At 40.6% G+C, this 19,225-nt stretch overlaps 1 protein-coding gene across 1 annotated transcript in view; it reads left to right on the forward strand.

The window, feature by feature from the left end:
• Positions 1–16,222, forward strand: part of ano1b (anoctamin 1, calcium activated chloride channel b) — a 62,076-nt gene extending 45,854 nt beyond the window's left edge. Inside the window, exons 23-26 of the mRNA XM_016563969.1 lie at positions 1,966–2,018; positions 13,783–13,967; positions 14,050–14,155; positions 14,438–16,222. Of these exons, the coding sequence (XP_016419455.1) occupies positions 1,966–2,018; positions 13,783–13,967; positions 14,050–14,155; positions 14,438–14,650 (557 nt within the window). The 3' untranslated portion in view covers positions 14,651–16,222. The remainder of the gene's footprint in view (positions 1–1,965; positions 2,019–13,782; positions 13,968–14,049; positions 14,156–14,437) is intronic.
• The last annotated feature ends 3,003 nt before the right edge of the window (positions 16,223–19,225 follow it).

Below are 19,225 nucleotides of genomic sequence, written 5' to 3' on the forward strand. Positions count from 1 at the left end.
TTTTATTTCACTTTACAAATTCGCTTCCACAATTTCAGTGGTTCAAATTCAGCAGAAAATTCAGCATTGCACATCCGGGAACTGCAGGAATAGCAGTAGAGTACCGATGCATGATCTGCATCTGCTGTTAGTCGCTCACCAGCAGGTGGCGCAAGCAGGCGTTGATGGAGTCCAAAGCAACAGGTAGAGCAAGTCATTCATTCACAAAAACTGATGCTATTTTGATGCTATATTGATGCTAAAAAATGCTATTTTGTCCAACGCTTATATACAGAATTAACATTACATCTAAGACATATTGTTTTCGGTTGCTTAGTTTTAACTTTATATCATGGCTTGTGTGAAGCTGAGTTGTAATACTGGGGTTTCCCTCTGACATCACACTCCAGGATTCCCCAACCATGCATGCCTCAATGAACTAATACAGTGATGTAAACAAGACCTCAGATCTCACCTTACTGATGATGCAAACTATACAGGCAAGCAGATGTACTCAGAATATAAAAGTAACGCGCAAGGTTTCACGCGATTTCCCTCAGAAATCTGTTACAAGGAAAACGCTTCATACGGTTCAGTGGACTAACATGATAGCTTATTAAAAGACCAAACTCAGAATACACCTTACTGATGATGCAAACTATATACAGGCAAGCAGATGAAACCAGAATACAGTACGTTTCCCATAAAAGAAAACACTTAACACAAATGTATTCTCTGACAGCAGGTGGTGCCTATGGCACAACAGCGATATAGAGTTTCCTTGGTTAGTGCTGTAAACAAAGCAGCGCTGCACTTATCAACAGTACTTTAATATGCATTATATGAAGGTAAGAGGAAAAGAAAATCCCATTTCTGAAGACGATCAGTTCCTCTCAGAGATACATTCATGTAACCCCCCACATATTTGTCTTCCTCGAGCACCGTGACTGCCTGGTACAGTATTTTCTCCTCTTTACAGACTTCATAAAAATTCCACACAAATTACATTTTAATTTCAATGCAGTTTGTGTGCAATTCTGGAACAGAGATCAGCCAAAATAAAAACCGGCTCAGATTTATAGCCGGTCAACCGAAACTTACCCACACTGCTGATTTAAAACAAGCAGGCGGTTCTTCGAGCTCTTGCATGCCATCTGAACATGAACTCTCTGTTCTTGTTTTGGGTTGGTGCGCAGATCATCTCTTCTTCTGCTCTTTCCTGTTGTGACGGTTCCTGAATCTGGATTGATCGCACTGACTGTATTCATCATCTGACTGCATGAACCGAACCGTTACGGTACGGGACGAATACATGTACCGTTACACCCCTAATCTGTACTCTACTGCTAACACTGCAGTTCCCGGATGTGCAATGATGAATTTTTTATTTATTTATTTTTTTGCCAAATTTGAACCACTGAATTTGTGGAAGCGAATTTGTAAAGTGAAATAAAACGGACTGAAAATTGCCTGTCAAATATTATACATTGTATTTTTTAAACAGATTATTTTGAAAGTGAATTCTGGAAGGTGAATATGAATTACTACATTTTTAATTATGAAAATGTGTGCGAAATTATTTGAATTGAAATATTCACAGCTTAAATAAACAACTGTTACATTTCAGAACCTAAAAATGCAAACCCAGAAAATGCAAGCACTGTTAATGCATTATTTTTTCAGTTAGTGCAATTCAACATGCTTTTTTGTTTCAAAGACATTTGTCTATTTTTCTTCCATATAGTTTAAGCTCTGTGATCAGCATCACTGTCCACTTCCATTGAAAATCTTTTGAACTTGTCCTCCAGTTTGAGAAAATCATGGAATATTTAGAATATATTGAGTTTCATGTATCTGCAGTTGTAATATTCCTGCAAATCTTTCCATAAAATTAATAATTGTTTTACATCATCTGTTGGGTGTATTTTAACAGGTTTACCTAAAAATCCTGATAAACTAATTGTGTTCCTTATGATGTCTTCACAGGAATCTGGTATAATATTCTAAGAGGAGTCGCAAAAGTGGCAGTTATTGTCAATGTAAGTGTGTCTAATAATGTAGTATATCACTAGCTGTCACATTTACCTTTGAACTGTGAATTTCCACCTCTTTTTTTCCACAGCACTTTATATTCTTTAACAGTACCATTATAAACAAGTGTCTGAGCAGACATTGCTCAGTCAGAGTTCACTGCTAATTCAAGTGACTTCTTATTGGTCAACACTGCAAATTTGCATGTCAAATCCAACCCTGTAGTGCCTCAACTCCACACTGAGTTAATGCCATTAAAAAAAACTAGAAATCGTAGCACTAGAACTTCCGTCCTGTTTGAAAATATTGGAAGCAGTCTTTGGATTCATGTAACAGTGACCATTGAGCTTCTGAAGAACTGACAAGCTATTGTCAAGCTAACATCAGATCCAAAGATAGCCCTTGGCAAACACAAAGCCACATCGCAAAAGTGATTGTACTGTAGCAGATGATTGTCAGCTTTGTTTATTTATATAGCGCTTTTAACAATACAGATTGTGTCAAAGCAACTGTACAGCATTGATTAGGAAAATATTGTGTCAATAATGCAAAAGGACAATAGTAAACACTCAATTTTCAGTTAAAGGCAGTTCCTCATTGAATTCAGTGATGTCATCATCCAGCTCAGTTCAGTTTAAATAGTATCTTTGCAATCAAGTCAACGATATCGCTGGAAATTAAGTGTCCCCAACTAAGCAAGCCAGAGGAACCAAAACTCCATCGGTGACAGAATGGAGAAAAAACCTTGGGAGAAACCAGGCTCAGTCGGGGGCCAGTTCTCCTCTGGCCAGACGAAACCAGCAGTTCAATTTCAGGCTGCAGCAAAGTCACATTGTGCAGAGGACTCAACTGGTTCCTGTGGTCTTGTCCCGGTGGCCGTCTAGGAGACAAGGTCCTCACTGGGGATCTGTCTCTGGGGCTCATCTAGTTGTCCACATTCAGGACATTCAGGGATGTCGAGGTCATCTCTAGGTCCTGATCCACCATCTGGACTAGATATGTACTGGATCCGGGTGGCTGCAGTGACCATCTGATCTGGATACAGACTGGATCTGGTGGCTACGGTGACCTCAGAATAAGAGAGATACAGACTAATATTAGCGTAGATGCCATTCTTCTAACGATGTAGCAAGTACATCAGGTGTTATGCTAGTTCTTTGGGGTCAAGTTGTGGTTTTTTGATGAGAGGTTTAATAACAGCCAGTTTGAAGGTTTTGGGGACATATCCTAATGACAATGACGAATTAATTATAGTCATAAGAGGATCTATGGCTTATGGAAGCACCTCTTTTAGTAGCTTAGATGGAATACATATACATGTTGTTGGTTTAGATGATTTAACAAGTTTATACAATTCTTCCTCTCCTATAGTAGAGAATGAGTGGAATTGTTCCTCAGGGGATCTATAGCGCACTATCTGATGCGTTACTGTAGCTGACGTCTGCATGGTTACAATTTTATCTCTAATAGTTTCAATCTTGGAAGTAAAGTAGTTCATAAAGTCATTACTGCTGTGCTGTTGGGAAATGTCAACACCTGCTGATGCTTTATTTTTCGTTAATTTAGCCACTGATTGTGTCTTTTCAAGATTTCACTTAAACTTCTTAAAAAGTTTTAGCTAAAAAGTAAAGGAAAATGAGCATGAGAGCGCAATTCCAAAAAAAGCACGTGGAAAGTTCTGCGGGTGATCTACTGACAATGGAATGGGCCAGATTTACTAAACAAGGAAAATGAGCATGAGAGCGCAATTCCAAAAAAGCACGTGGAAAGTTCTGCGTGTGACAATGGCACGTTAAAGAACACAGATGTAACATCTCATTTCCATAATGACCAATGCAATCTACCAAGAACAGTGCAAATGAGCATAAGGTCCCAAACAAGCAGAGCAAATTAAAAATAATGTTGCCACATTATTTATATATGGTAAACAATGTGTTTGGATAATGTCTTCCTCTGGCATTCCAAATAAATTAATACAAATGGAAAAAATTCTCTCCCTTCTACCAAGCTCTGTCTGTTCTGTTCTGTTCTGTTGCTGCTTCCTCCTGGCAGCAACAATTGCAGCCATGTCAAGCACAAAATGGGTTAAGACATGCTTTTTTGGGCGGTAAATAATGGCGCAAATACCAGTAAATTGACTACCACATACCATAGTAAATAATTTTGAGTGATTCATGTAAATTCTCAGTGTTGGGCAAGCTACTTGGAAAATGTAGTGAGCTAAGCTAACAGTTACTCATCATTAAATGACGCTTCACTACACTAAAGCTACAGCCCTGGGAAATGTAGCAAGCTAAGCTACAGCAACATGGCAAAAGTAATTCACTACATCTAAGCTATTTTCAAAAAATTTCATTTTCATTTTGCTGTCGGCCAGTAACGTCCTATTGGTAGTTGGTAGGGATGTGCCGATACGAGTATTGGTACCGAATGGTTCACGGGGCAAATTCCAAATGGAAGTGATCATCCCTATCTCCTTGGAGTGGGGACTTGGAGTGAGCACGGCACATGCGTGCCATTATGTAGTCGTTTGGAATTCACTTGGCAAAGGGAGCGACGTAATTTCCTCATTATCTTCAGCTGGCACCGTGACAACGCAGCACGGTGTCCGTCAGCAGATTCGTTGATGGACACCAGCATAAAAAAAAAAATACATTTTATATTTTTAAAAGTTTTTATATATATTAGTTTTTATATATTATATAGCATATTTTTAAAACTTAAAAATATAAAATGTATGTTTATTTGCAACAGTTATGCTAACAACAATAAAAAGACATTTATGACAGTAAAACAGCAACATCTGCTGACAGACACGTGCTGCGTTGTCACGGGAAAATCCCAGCTGAAGATAATGAGGAAATTACATCGCTCCCTTTGCCAAGTGCATTCCAAATGACTACATAATGGCACGCACGTGCCCTGCTCACTCCAAAGTCCCCACTCCAAGACGTGCATCGCAGAGCTAGTGCAAGATGAGCATTTGTGGTTAAAAAGTACATATTTTGTTTGTTTGTTTGGAAAATGACTGATCATTTCACTAGATAAGACCATTATTCCTTGGCTGGGATCGTGTAGAGCCCTTTGAAGCTGCATTGAAACTTTTCAACCCATCCACTATATGGTGAAAAATTAGGGCTGCCCTTGACTAAAGATTTGTCTGGTCGACTAGTAGTCGTTCATTTGAACCATTAGTCGACTAATCGCACATTTATAAATAAACCATTTAAATAATAATGAGCCTTTTATTGCCTACATAGCCTAATAAAGCGCTCAAGTGCACGCATAAAGCTTGCCACGGCACACTGGCAGAAGTAGCCTAATGATTATGAATGTGTCAGGGTAAAACAGTAAGGAGGCTGCAATAACATTTTAGTAATTCAATGATAAACTAGTCGAGTGCTTTCTTTGTTCTCGGTTTAAGAGATGAAACGGCAACACTGACTTGTCATCTCTGCAGTAGTGATGCGTCACAAGTACAGTATGGAGTGCCACAAGGCTCAGTACTAGGACCATTGCTTTTTACACTTTACATGTTTCCCTTGGGAGATATCATCTAGAAACATGGTGTTAGCTGATGATACTCAGCTCTATATTTCTTCGTGGCCTGATAAAACCTACAAATTTGCAGAACTAACGGAATGCATACTTGATATAAAAAACTGGATGACTAGCAATTTCTAGGGGTGTAAAGGTACACGTATTCGTACCGTACGGTTCACTGGGCAAATTTCAAATGAAAGTGCACGTCAGCTCCGCTGATCCACTGACGTACACCGGCATAAAAAAATATACATTTTATATTTTAAAAGTTTTATATACATTAGTTTTCATATATTATATAGCATATTTTAAAAACTTTTTAAAATATAAAATGTATGTTTATTTGCAACAGTTATGCTAACAACAATAAAAAGACATTTATGACAGTAAAACAGCAACATCTGCTGACAGACACGTGCTGCGTTGTCACGGGAAAATCCCAGCTGAAGATAATGAGGAAATTACATCGCTCCCTTTGCTAAGTGCATTCCAAATGACTACATAATGGCACGCACGTGCCTGCTCACTTCCATTTGGAATTTGGCCCGTGAACCATTCGGTACCGATACTCATATCGGCACATCCCTAGTAGTTGGTATTGTGGCTTTATTGCAGGCTATACAGATACATTTATATAAATGGTAACACTTCACAATAAGGTTCATTAGTTAACATTAGTTAACTAGTGTAGTTAACATGAACTAAGAATGAACAATACTTCTGCAGCATTTATTAATGTTAACTTCAATATACTGTATACTAATGCATTATTAAAATCAAAAGTTGTTTTTGTTAACATTGGTTAATGCTCAGTGAACAAACTTAAACTACCAATGTATGACTGTATTTTCATTAAATAACATTAACAAAGATTAATACTGTAATAAATGTATTGTTCATTGTTTGCTCATGTTAGTTAATACATTAGCTAACATTAAGTCAAGTCAAGTCACCTTTATTTATATAGCGCTTTTAACAATACAGATTGTGTCAAAGCAACTGAACAGCATTAATTAGGAAAATAGTGTGTCAATAATGCAAAAATGACAATAGTAAACACTCATTTTTCAGTTAAAGGCAGTTCATCATTGAATTCAGTGATGTCATCATCCAGCTCAGTTCAGTTTAAATAGTATCTTTGGAATCATTTGCAATCAAGTCAACGATATCGCTGGAAATGAAGTGTCCCCAACTAAGCAAGCCAGAGGCGACAGCGGCAAGGAACCAAAACTCCATCGGTGACAGAATGGAGAAAAATCCTTGGGAGAAACCAGGCTCAGTCGGGGGCCAGTTCTCCTCTGGCCAGACAAAACCAGCAGTTCAATTTCAGGCTAGCAAAGTCACATTGTGCAGAGGAATCATCTGGTTCCTGTGGTCTTGTCCCGGTGGTCGTCTGAGACAAGGTCTTTACAGGGGATCTGTATCTGGGGCTCATCTAGTTGTCCTGGTCTCCGCTGTTTTTCAGGGCTGTAGAGGTCCTCTCTAGGTGCTGATCCACCATCTGGTCTGAATATGTACTGGATCCGGGTGACTGCAGTGACCATTTGATCTGGATACAGACTGGATCTGGTGGCAGCGGTGACCTCGGAATAAGAGAGAAACAGACTAATATTAGCGTAGATGCCATTCTTCTAACGATGTAGCAAGTAATTAACTAATGAAATCTTATGGTATAGTGTTACCATATAAATGTATAGGCCTACAGATAGGCTATGTTTATTTGCGTTCGTTGCATGTATCATTATATTATTAACATTTCACCAAATTCAAGTTTTTGACCAGCGAATGGTTTTTCCCGACATTACCGCCACATCAAAGGCAGTGCATGCATGGCGTTTAGGTTTTCAGGAACTTGCAGGTTATACAGATTTCTGTCACTATGTTGGCGCACAGTTTTGTCTGTTATTTGGTCAAAATATCAAAAGATTCAGCTCTTCGCACAAGCTATTTGGCTGTGACTCGACAACAAATGCTGGACTAAGACACTCTTCTCCGCTCCTCAAAGAAAGAAAAACATTAGCCTTTATAAATATAGTGTTTCTTCAGTAAAGAAAACGCTATACTTATTCAATCAACAGTTCTTTATTTACCGTCAGACTGCAAACAATCTGAAATGCTCCAAACTGCGCACCACACTTCATTCACAAGAGAGGCGGGAGGAATAATGAGGTTTGACTGACAGTTTGAACAGCCAATGGAGTTACGAGGTTTAGTGGCGGTGGCGTCACTTTTACTGGTCCAGGATCAGTGATCCTTAGCTGTTATATTTACGATTTGAGCTTGAGCTTCAGAATGCTTTGAAAAATGTAGCTTTTGTTGACGCTACCACCACGCTACTGAGAAATGTAGTTAAGCTAGTAGCGTCACTACATGTAGTGACGCTACTGCCGATCACTGTAAATTCTTTCCTACCATAAATGTTGCGTCTGAAAGGGAAACTCTTACAAATGCTTATCCTGTAATCAAATCACATCCTAATGCAGTTTATGTTTGCATGGTGTTCCTGTTTTTATTTCAGCGAGATTCATTTCAAGAAATTAAATTAAATTTTAAAAATGAGTCCACAACATGACCACAAACAATTTTGAGTTGCCTTAAGGCCACATTTGGCTTATAAAACTTTTAAACTTTTTTTTTAAGTAATAAAACTGTAAAACAAAAATGAGCATCGTGAATCACACTTGGGGGGGGTGGGACTCCATTTGCTTGTTGCCGTTATCTCAGGGAACCAAGGATGTACACCCAGAATCAGCGAGGCCCAGGCCATGAGATCAGAGTCCTCAGACAAAAGTAGTCCCAACCACTAGCAGGTTGCAGGATGATTAAGCTGACAAGATCAACATCTGAAGGGCAGGGATGTCCAGGTTATAAAACCTAGCAAAGGTAGACAGTGAAGACCAGCCAGTTTCCGCACAGATATCTCCAATAGAGACCAAGTGGACCAAGCCCAGGAGGAGGCCATTCCCCTAGTGGAGTGCTATGGCATCTACTATCCAGCTGGATAATCGCTGCTTCACAACTGGCAGCCCTTTAGAGCAGCCTCAGAAGCACACAAAAAGCTGCTCTGATTGGCGATACTGCTCTGTAGATATCCTAAGGGCCTGGACTGGGGAGAGTAAATTAGCAGCCCGTTCATCCTCCGAGGCGGGAAGAGCTAATAGGGTAATGAAGGCAGGAAGCACCCAGAAAGGGCGTCTGCAGGTCGCCCACTCGCTTGACTGATGCTAAAGCCAGCAGGTGGGCTGTCGTAAGCTATAGGGGCCGCAAGTTGGCCGACTGAAGTGGCTCAAACGAAGGGCCTCGAAGGGCCCTGAGGACCATGGATAGATCCCAGGTCAGGACTGTATAAGGGCGAGGCAGATTCAGTCTCCTGGCTCCCCGCAGAAACTTTTTATAGTTTTTTTATAGACTGGCCAGCCATGAGAGCATGGATTCTCTACTATGGCCCCCACGTATACTTTGAGCAAAGAAAGGGTGCGCCCCTTATCGAGCAGCTCCTGTAAGAAGGAAAAGATGGATGACATGTCGCAAGATGATGGGTCTTCATCCCGGACTGCACACCAGTCAGAGAATACAGACAACTTGAGGGCATAGAGGCATCTAGTAGATGGGGCTCTGGCCTCTGAGATAGTGTTGGCGACCCTCGTGGGGAGCTGCAAAGGCTCCTGGGCCACAGATGTAGGCTCCACAACTCTGGTTGGGGGTTCCAAATTGTCCCACTCACCTGAGAGAGAAGGTCCTTCTTCAGCGGAATCAGCCAAGGGGCTGACAATAGCAGCTGTACCAACTCAGGGAACCACGATTGGTTCCGCCAGAATGGGGCCACCAGAAGAACTAAGTATCTGATTTCCCTAACTCATCTGATGACCTGTGGGAGCAGAGCATTCGGGGAAAGGACATACAAGGCTCAATTCTTGTACCGCTCTTGTTTAGCCTGTATATGCTCCCACTAAGTCAAATAATGAGAAAGAACCAAATTGCCTATCACAGCTATGCTGATGATACCCAGATTTACCTAGCCTTATTGCCAAATGACTACAGCCCCATTGACTCCCTCTGCCAATGCATTGATGAAATTAGCGTCTTGTTCCTTCAAAAAAATGTTGGGCAATGAGAGTTGTATACTGAGGCAAAGAGGTCAACCTCTGCCTTCCTAAAGACCTCCTAAATCATCTGAACTCTTTGGTGGTTGAGTCTCCATTCCTCTGAAGACACACTGCCCCGGGATAGCATATCCACTCCCTGGTTCAATCTGCCTGGCACGTGCACTGCCTTCAAGGAGCGCAGGTTGCACTGTGCCCATAACAGGAGGTACAGTGCCTTGCAAAAGTATTCATACCCACTGAACTTTTCCACATTTTGTCATGTTACAACCACAAACAAAAATTTATTTTATTGGGATTTTATGTGATAGACCAACACAAAGTGGCACATAATTGTGAATTGGAAGGAAAATTATAAATGTTCAATTTTTTTTTTTTTACAAATAAATGTCTGAAAAGTGTGGCGTGTGTTTGTATTAAGTCCTCCTTAGTCAATTTTTTGGGTTGAGTCTCCATTCCTCTGAAGACACACTGCCCCGGGATAGCATATCCACTCCCTGGTTCAATCTGCCTGGCACGTGCACTGCCTTCAAGGAGCGCAGGTTGCACTGTGCCCATAACAGGAGGTACAGTGCCTTGCAAAAGTATTCATACCCACTGAACTTTTCCACATTTTGTCATGTTACAACCACAAACAAAAATTTATTTTATTGGGATTTTATGTGATAGACCAACACAAAGTGGCACATAATTGTGAATTGGAAGGAAAATTATAAATGTTCAATTTTTTTTTTTTACAAATAAATGTCTGAAAAGTGTGGCGTGTGTTTGTATTCAGTCCTCCTTAGTCAATACTTTGTAGAACCACCTTTCGCTGCAGTTACAGCTGCAAGTATTTTGGGGTATGTCTTGACCAGCTTTGCACATCTAGAGAGTGACATTTTTGCCCATTCTTCTTTGCAAAATAGCTGAAGCTCAGTCAGATTGGATGGAGAGTGTCTGTGAACAGCAATTTTCAAGTCTCGCCACAGATTCTCAATTGGATTTAGGTCTAGATTTCGAATGGGCAATTCTAACAAATGAATATGATTTGATCTAAACCATTCCATTGTAGCTCTGGCTGTATCTTAGGTTTTCATCTAAGATTGCCCTGTATTTGGCTCCATCCATCTTCCCATCAACTCTGACCAGCTTCCCTGTCCCGCTGAAGAAAAGCATCCCCACAACATGATGCTGCCACCACCATGTTTCACGGTGGGGATGGTGTGTTCATGGTGATGTGCAGTGTTAGGTTTCCGCCACACATAGCGTTTTGCATTTAGGCCAAAAAGTTCAATTTTGGGCTCATCTGATTAGATCACCTTCTTCCACATGTTTGCTGTGTCTCCCACATGGCTTGTCGCAAACTGCAAACGGGACTTCTTATGGCTTTCTTTCAACAATGGCTTTCTTCTTGCCACTCTTCCATAAAGGCCAGATTTGTGGAGTGCACGACTAATAGTTGTCTTGTGGACAGATTCTCCCACCTGAGCTGTGGATCTCTGCAGCTCCTCCAGAGTTACCATGGGCCTCTTGGCTGCTTCTCTGATTAATGCTCTCCTTGCCCGGCCTGTCAGTTTAAGTGGACGGTCATGTCTTGGTAGGTTTGCAGTTGTGCCATACTCTTTCCATTTTCGGATGATGGATTGTACAGTGCTCAGTGAGATGTTCAAGGCTTGGGATATTTTTTTTATAACCTAACCCTGCTTTAAACTTCTCCACAACTTTATCCCTGACCTGTCTGGTGTGTTCCTTAGTCTTCATGATGCTGTTTGTTCACTAATGTTCTCTAACAAACCTAAGAGGGTTTTTATTTATCTTTTTGTCATTTTCCTTCCAATTCACAATTATGTGCCACTTTGTGTTGGTCTATCACATAAAATACATTTTTGTTTGTGGTTGTAACTTGACAAAATGTGGAAAACTTTTGCATGGCACTGTAGTTGATGATGCGCACTCCCTTCTGTCTCAGAGAGGGCCACGTCCATACACTTTGTAAAAGTCAGAATGGGAGGACTGTATGTTAGCCATGAAAATAAGCATCTTTCAGATCCATCGATAAGAACCAGTCCCCTGGGTAAACCTGTGCGAGGAACTTTTTTAAACAACCGGGCCACATCCTGAATGGCCGCTTTGTCAGGGTGCGGTTCACGTGTTTGAGATCAAGGATGGGCCTGAGCCTGCCATCTTTCTTTGGAATGAGCAAATAGCGGCTGTATCATTGTTCTGGACTGAAGTTTGGATCACAACCCTGAAGCGGGGAGGTCTGTGAGTGAATTGGAGTATCTTTTTCTATAGTCTGCAGAACCCAGAATGCCCAAGATGGCTTCCCAGGCCAGAATTGACCTATTGGTAAGCCCCTCCCCTCGAATGCAGATGAGCCAATGGCAGTCGAGTATCAGTAGCACGGGGAGCGGAACTCAGACATCTGTAGGTTTCAGCGCCATAGAGAAACATTGGAAGATCCGATGCTTGCATCGTTTTTATGGGGTTTATGCTTCAAAAATGGAAAAATGATGTGCCTGGGGTGCTTGTAACAGTGATTCCAGGTATCCTGAGAGGATAGGCAATGGAATTTATTTTATTCTATTTCCTAAAGCCAAACAAAACAGAGAAAAATGTCCCAAAGCATTCAACCCCAATCCCAATGAAGACAAAAACTTTTTCTTGTTGTCATACTCTCATTAAGTTACAATTTTCAACTACTCAAGCAGAACATTAATGTCATCTTGTGCTTTAGCAAGGTATCTCTGGCTAAAACTAGTCCATACAAACCTAAATAGCAGACTGTTCTCGCGTCTTGTACAGTGTAGGGCAAAAACACATAAACGAAGGTCTACATTTTACTGTCTCTTCATATTAAACTGGTTAAATGTAAATTAATTTATCGTACCCTGCGATACATGAACAGTGTTGATCCGGAATGTTGTTTTCTGCGATCATGACGAACATAACATGAGGCTTCTCCTGCTTGCACTGTGATCTGTAAACCCTCGCTTCCAAATTAATACCCACAATATTTATTTTAAAATCTTTTATATATCCCTCCATGGCATATTTAAGTCCCACTTGAATGGTGGTCCTTCTGTGTCCAAAATTTATCAAAAAGATATAGGGACAAGGTTTTCACAATGACAGCTGTCATTGTAAGACAGTTAGCAACTCCGTTTGTTTGTCCGAGTTCGCAACAGTAACTAAGCGGGGTGGGGCTTACCTATAGGTCAATTGTATGGGTGCACAAACATCTATTGGGGCAAACCCAGCATTGGCAACAAACACACGCTCCAACACCTGCATCTGGACCAGGGATTGGGAGGAACATTCCAAGCCTTCTTGGAAAGAGGTCCCACCGCAATGGGACTTGGCCTTCCCCTTCCCCCTTTGCTGGCCTGGGAATCCTCTCTCTGTGGCTAGAGTGATACATGTGGGATCTGAGCCGGCGTAAGCTCACTCGGACCCATCTGCTTTGCCCCATAACTCCACTGTTTTTCCCCTCAGAGCACAAGGGGTGGGGTCGCTATCTACAAAGGAAGTGATCCGCGAGTGCAGCGGGGTGAGATACGTGCTCTTGTAATAAGAACAGCATGTCTCTGTGAGCGCAGCCTCTTCGTGGGCTTGTCCAAACAGTGCTCATCCGACTAGTGCAGGAGTGCTCTGAATGAGCCACATCCATGGCACAGCATTTTGCACCAAACACCACTGAAAATATGTAATATGCTCTATGCTCTAGTCTCATTGGAGAGCCGCAGGGGAGATTTGCGTTCTCAGCTGCGAGAACTGTCAGCACCGTAATCCGCTGCTGGGGCTCTTCTACGGCAAGCAGGAAGTTTCTTCTTCATTGGAGTCAGTGAGGATATGATCTTCGTGCTGAAGGAGAAGATTATGATGAATTGGCCTTTTTGGCAGATGCGTGGGAACTAAAGATTTTACTGCAATCAGTTTCACCATCTTGAATGCTGTACAGTAGCTAGAAACCGTTCACATGCACGCATTTGTATGAATGTTGAAGTGTGAATACATATTTAAAATTATTCTAAATGTATGAAAATTATTTTCTGAATGCTTAAGTGTGCCACCTGTGTGCAATTAAATGTCAAAAAAGGAAATGATCCTTCACAAATATTAAAAACTGCCATCTTTCCTGTAGGCATTTGTGATCTCCTTCACATCAGACTTTATTCCACGGCTGGTGTATCAGTACATGTACAGTCCAGATGGGTCGATGCACGGCTTTGTCAACCACACGCTGTCTTACTTTAATGTCAGTCACTTCCAGAATGGTACCGCCCCACTAGAGCCTTTCCACCTGGGCTTCCATGTGGACATCTGCAGGTACGGTGTACCTATATTAGGAGCTTTAAACTCAATTAACACTACATAAATATTTAATGACATATTTCTCCTTTTCCTCCAGGTATAAAGACTACAGAGAGCCTCCGTGGTCTCTGACACCATACGAGATCTCAAAAGAGTTCTGGGCTGTGTTGGCAGCCAGACTAGCATTTGTCATTGTCTTTCAGGTTAGTGTCTAATATCTAAAGACACATCTCTCTGAGATTCACAGTATCAGTTCAGCAGCTACCTTAAATTATTGCCAAAGAAAATAAACATTCTAAGGATAAACTGAGAGAAAAACTGAGAAAATAATATTTGTGGATATTTTGTGTTTTAACTGAACTGGACAACCCACTTGAGAGTGAATTTTTATTTTATTTTATTGATGAGATTCTTGTTAAGTTTGTGATATAATGAGGAACAGATAGGCTGGTTAATTTGTGCACATCTCCTCTCGTCTTCTGCAGAATGTGGTGATGTTGATGAGTGATGTTGTGGACTGGATCATCCCAGATATTCCCAAAGACATCAGTTTACAGATCTATAAAGAGAAGATCCTCATGATGGATCTGTTCATGAAAGAGGAACAGGGAAAGACACGGATAGAGGACAGCTACAAAGAGACGAGTACTCTGACGCGCTCACGCTCCATGTCTCACACAGCCTGCAAAAACTACTAACATCAGCAGCCTCAGAGTTTCTATCATTACATTCCACTGACGAACCCCAGACATGCTGTTGGGTCTAAAATAAAGCCTGTCGCCAGTGCACACTGCCTGAGTTCATATTGTACAGTTCTTCATGCTTCTTAAATGTAATTTGTGTGCTCTACGTGTTTTTTTTTTTAAATTATTATTATTTCCCTCTATGTCATTGTTCTCTTTCAGTGAATGCTGCTGTGACACATTCTAATGATAATAAAAATGCAAAGACCTAAACGTACTCTACAGAAGTATGTGAACAAAAACACTTCTGGCTATGTGAGCTCGATTTTGTGCATCATTGTATCAGATTCATAATGCAACAGTTTCCTAGCATTGCTGGCCATTAGCATAAATCAGAGTTGTTCAGCTGTGGTCCAGTAATCCTGGTGAGGTGTGTTTGATGAGGCTTGTGGATCTCAAGGGCCAGAGCTGATGAACACTGGCGTAGACAGTCTTCTGTGTTGTCTTGCAGGTCTATTATTGTCATGACAAAACATTTTGAATAATCTTTTTGAGCAAGTTTGTTAAACTACCTGAAGAACATATCCAACGTAATGAAAAATAGTAACTCTGTCGTCCCCTTGAGAACGAAGGTTTGTTAATACCACAGTAATACAAGATCAAATTGTACAGTACGAGACCACACACTTGCAATGCATTGGCCAAGCATTTGCGTTTGCATACTTGAGTATGTTTCTAGCTTATGAATTATTCTTCTTACTAATTGATTCTCTAAACAAATTGCATCACATTAAAAAAATTGAACTGTTTTTATACACTGATAAAATGCTCATATGAAGCATATCAGTTAATGTTACAGATCAAGGCATTAAAATCCTGAATGTAATGAACAATTTACCATTTTAACCCATAAAAAGAGCTGTTAGATGTTTTGATTGAAATGTGATATTTCCTTTTGATTTTCAGTCCTAAAGGTTTTGGTTGCTTTGTTTGCAGTTATTTGTGATTGAAAATGTCTACTATTCTCTATTTATAACAAAGTCTAAATATGGGAGAAGTTGTAAGGCTTTTTAAACAAGGAATTTTGAAAAGCCCCAGCAGATTTGAAGTGGACGGTCTTTATTCATTCTTCTGTATGTTCAAACTGTCAGATGGGCTCCACCTCAAAAAAGAATGTTAATGTGATGAGCCACTCTCTCCTCTGCTTTAATTCTTTTCAATCAAATGTACCTCGATATTTCATGTTTTCACTTTTATTGTATAATGGAATTGTTCTAATGCTTTTAATTCTTTTGTACATTTGATGCTTTTCACATTTAAAGGTGCTTGATAGAATATTCATTTTCTGTATGTTGAGCAAACATTAACATTGCGGAACATTATCATTTCATAAGACATACTTCTCATTCACATTGTGTTCATAGAGCGTAACAGACTTGAAAACCATAAATTCCATCTTAACTCCAATAATGTTTTAGATTTTATACATCTTTGTCACTTAGACTGTTAGATTTCTAAGGCATTTGTATACTGTCCTGAGATGTATGGCTTTGATTAACATTTACCGTTTGCACCAAATGGGTTGTACAGTAAAAACAAACACGTCAAGACACAAATGAACTGAAGGTGATTTCATGCTTCAAGGAACTCAAAGATCAAAGATTTTAAGGTCTTACATACCAAGCAGAACAGTCATATTGTTTTTTGTTTTTTTTCAACTATGATGTTTATTACTGCCTGACGTCTACTTAATTGTTAATACATATAACTTATATCTTCTGTTTGCTTGCCTTAATTTAGAAACACAATGTGCTTTAGTGAGTGTGTCACTGTGTATTGTAATGTAACATTTAAAAAAAATAAAGTAAATAAGGTCTACTTCAGCTGTCAATTTACTTTTGTGACATTATGCCATTCGGTCACATTTCTGTTAATTTATGTTCTGTTTCATGGACTCTTATTTTGATATATATTTCTGTTTCCTTTGCTTGAAATTTTAATGACATTTAAGCATTTTAATTTATGTCAACTAATTATCTGTTAATCATTATCTATTGTTCAATAAGTTCATTAATAGTCGAGTAAGAACTCTATTAGTAAACATATACAAGCATGTGATCTCATATTTGTAGCTATTTTAATATATATTATCTAATGTTCTGTTAAGCATTTTATAATGTAAATGATTTATTAATGAAAATTATAAAGTGCGGTTAAAATCATTTGTAGATTTAAAAAGTACATGATCATATATTAACTGAATGTTTAATAACATCTGTTAATGCAGTGGTTCCCAAACTTTTTCTGCCAGGCCCCCCTTTTGTAGAGAAAAATATTTTCAGCCCCCCCCCCCCCCTTTTTAGAAAGTCTCTTATGGTCGCCAAGGCTGCATTTATTTATTAAAATACATTAAACACTAGTGAAATGTCTCAATTTAAAATATATATTTGAAAGCTGAAGTTGATGCTTCACTTTATAGCACTGGCACCAGTTATGAGGGAGTACGTTACCCCTAAACATTGAAAAGATATTAGGATATTACGACAGCATTACTCTTAGGACATTGCAAACAAATTTTTTTCATGAATATGACTTTGCCTGAATGACTGAGCGCGTCCTCCATCAGGTTGTCTCTCTCTCTCTCTCTCGCGGGCGTGTCTTCCCGTGTGCTAAGCCTTCCTCTTGTGGATTTACCTTCTGTGTGGATATTAAAGATTATTTTACCTTCATCATCTTCGTGAGTGTTTTGAGTGCACCTGAGTGTGACTGAAGATCCGACAAAACAGGAATTTAAGCGGCGCGTTTCCCCTTGTTTGTTTTCTTGTTTTTGAAAGTCTTTTATTTTTTGTTTATGGATCGCCCCGAATTCCTCCTCCTCCTGCTGGAGCAGGGGGAACTTGCCCAGCTGCACATAACGTCACAGACATGCAGAGAGCCGCAGAAGTGAAGCCCTCCCTCCCTTTCCAGTTGTGTTTGTCTAGGTGTGGAGGTGAGTGGTGATGAACAACATACTAAGCTACCTGTGCCTCGATTTACAGCTAATTATCTTATCCATGACTCATGAGAGCTACCAAGTTATCTAAAGTTAATTAGCTAATAAGGCAATAGGAAGTCTAGTAGGTTAGACCAGTGCACGTTCTTTCACTGCATGATTCAGTTTATTAAAATGCATTTAGAATGATCAGTCCTGTCTCGACCATGGAGGTCATTCCCCTATCTCTGCTGCTCCCAGTGCTGGGAGTGGCCTTCTGGTGTGTGTGGGCAGCACACACCATCCCTGAATCCCCAGACTCCTCAAAACTCCCACCACCTCTTAATCAGTCCTCAACACCACCTCCGCTGTCCCCTGTCAGTGCCTCTGCTCACCCTCAGCCCACCATCAGTGATGTGGGATTGCCTCGGGTCTGCCAGTCTCCATTAGCGTTGTGGCTGGAAGATCCCTTGTCTTCGCCTCTGAGTCCCAGACTCAGTCTCGGCCCATCGACCCAGCGGCTCCACCATGTCTCCTAGCTCCCTCCTCTCTGCCGTGGCCCGTCAGTCCACCAGCTCTGCCGGGCTCCCTTGTCCCTCCGGCTCCACCTTGGTCTGTCGTTCAATTTGCGTCTCTGAGCAACATGACACTGCTTTGTTCCTGAATGAATCAACCGTTTAAATTATTCGGTTCAGTTGCAATGACTCACTTATTAACACTTATTAACAGTGACTTGCTGTCGCCCATTTAAAGTATCATTTCATTTTTTTTTTTATAATTTCAAATATCAATTCATATATTTCAAAAAAATATATGTTTAAAATATCAAAACCATATTAATGCATCTAAATGCCCCTTCTAATGCAGCTTCTGTGTTTCCACTGCATTCGTCACTGTCAGTCGGCCCCCTGGAGTTGCCAGCCATTCCTCCACAATGGCTCCCCCCTCCATCGGCTCCACTGTGGGCCGTCATGTTGGCTGCGGTCTGGGTCCCGCCTGGCTCCTCCTGCTCCAAGTCCCTCCTGTCCCATCCCTGTTACCATCCCAACTCCACCCCTTTGTCCTCCTCCTAAGTCCCCTCTGTCCCTCCTTTGTTGTTTTTATTATGGCGCGAAGTCGCGCCTGGCCGGAGGGGGGAGTACTGTCACGATCATGGACTTTTAGTTTGTTGTCTTTCCTCTTGTTTTCCTGTTTTGACCTAGTTTTCCCTCGTGTCTGATTAGTTCATTCTGTTCACCTGTATTTAGTTTATTATAGGAGCCAGATAGATCCTCTGCACAATGTGACTTTGCTGCAGCCTGGAGTTGAACTGCTGGTTTTGTCTGGCCAGAGGAGAACTGGCCTCCCGACTGAGCCTGGTTTTCAGCGCAATAACACACTCAGCAAAATATCATCTAATTCTCAATATTTTCTGGGATTTTATCGATAATGATATGTATATAATATTGCACACCCCTAATATATTTAACGTTTTGTTTAGAAAAAAAATTAAAAAAAAAAACCTGCCTGATTTATCTCAACTGCTCTGTATACCCATAAAAACACATGAACTAGACGAAATGACTAGCAACATGGGCACTATCTTCTCTAATACATTAGAAGCTGTTGCCCCCATCAAA

The sequence above is a fragment of the Sinocyclocheilus rhinocerous genome, unplaced genomic scaffold (genome assembly GCF_001515625.1).
Source record: "Sinocyclocheilus rhinocerous isolate Xijiao unplaced genomic scaffold, SAMN03320098_v1.1 scaffold1401, whole genome shotgun sequence".
Lineage (NCBI taxonomy): Eukaryota > Metazoa > Chordata > Actinopteri > Cypriniformes > Cyprinidae > Sinocyclocheilus > Sinocyclocheilus rhinocerous.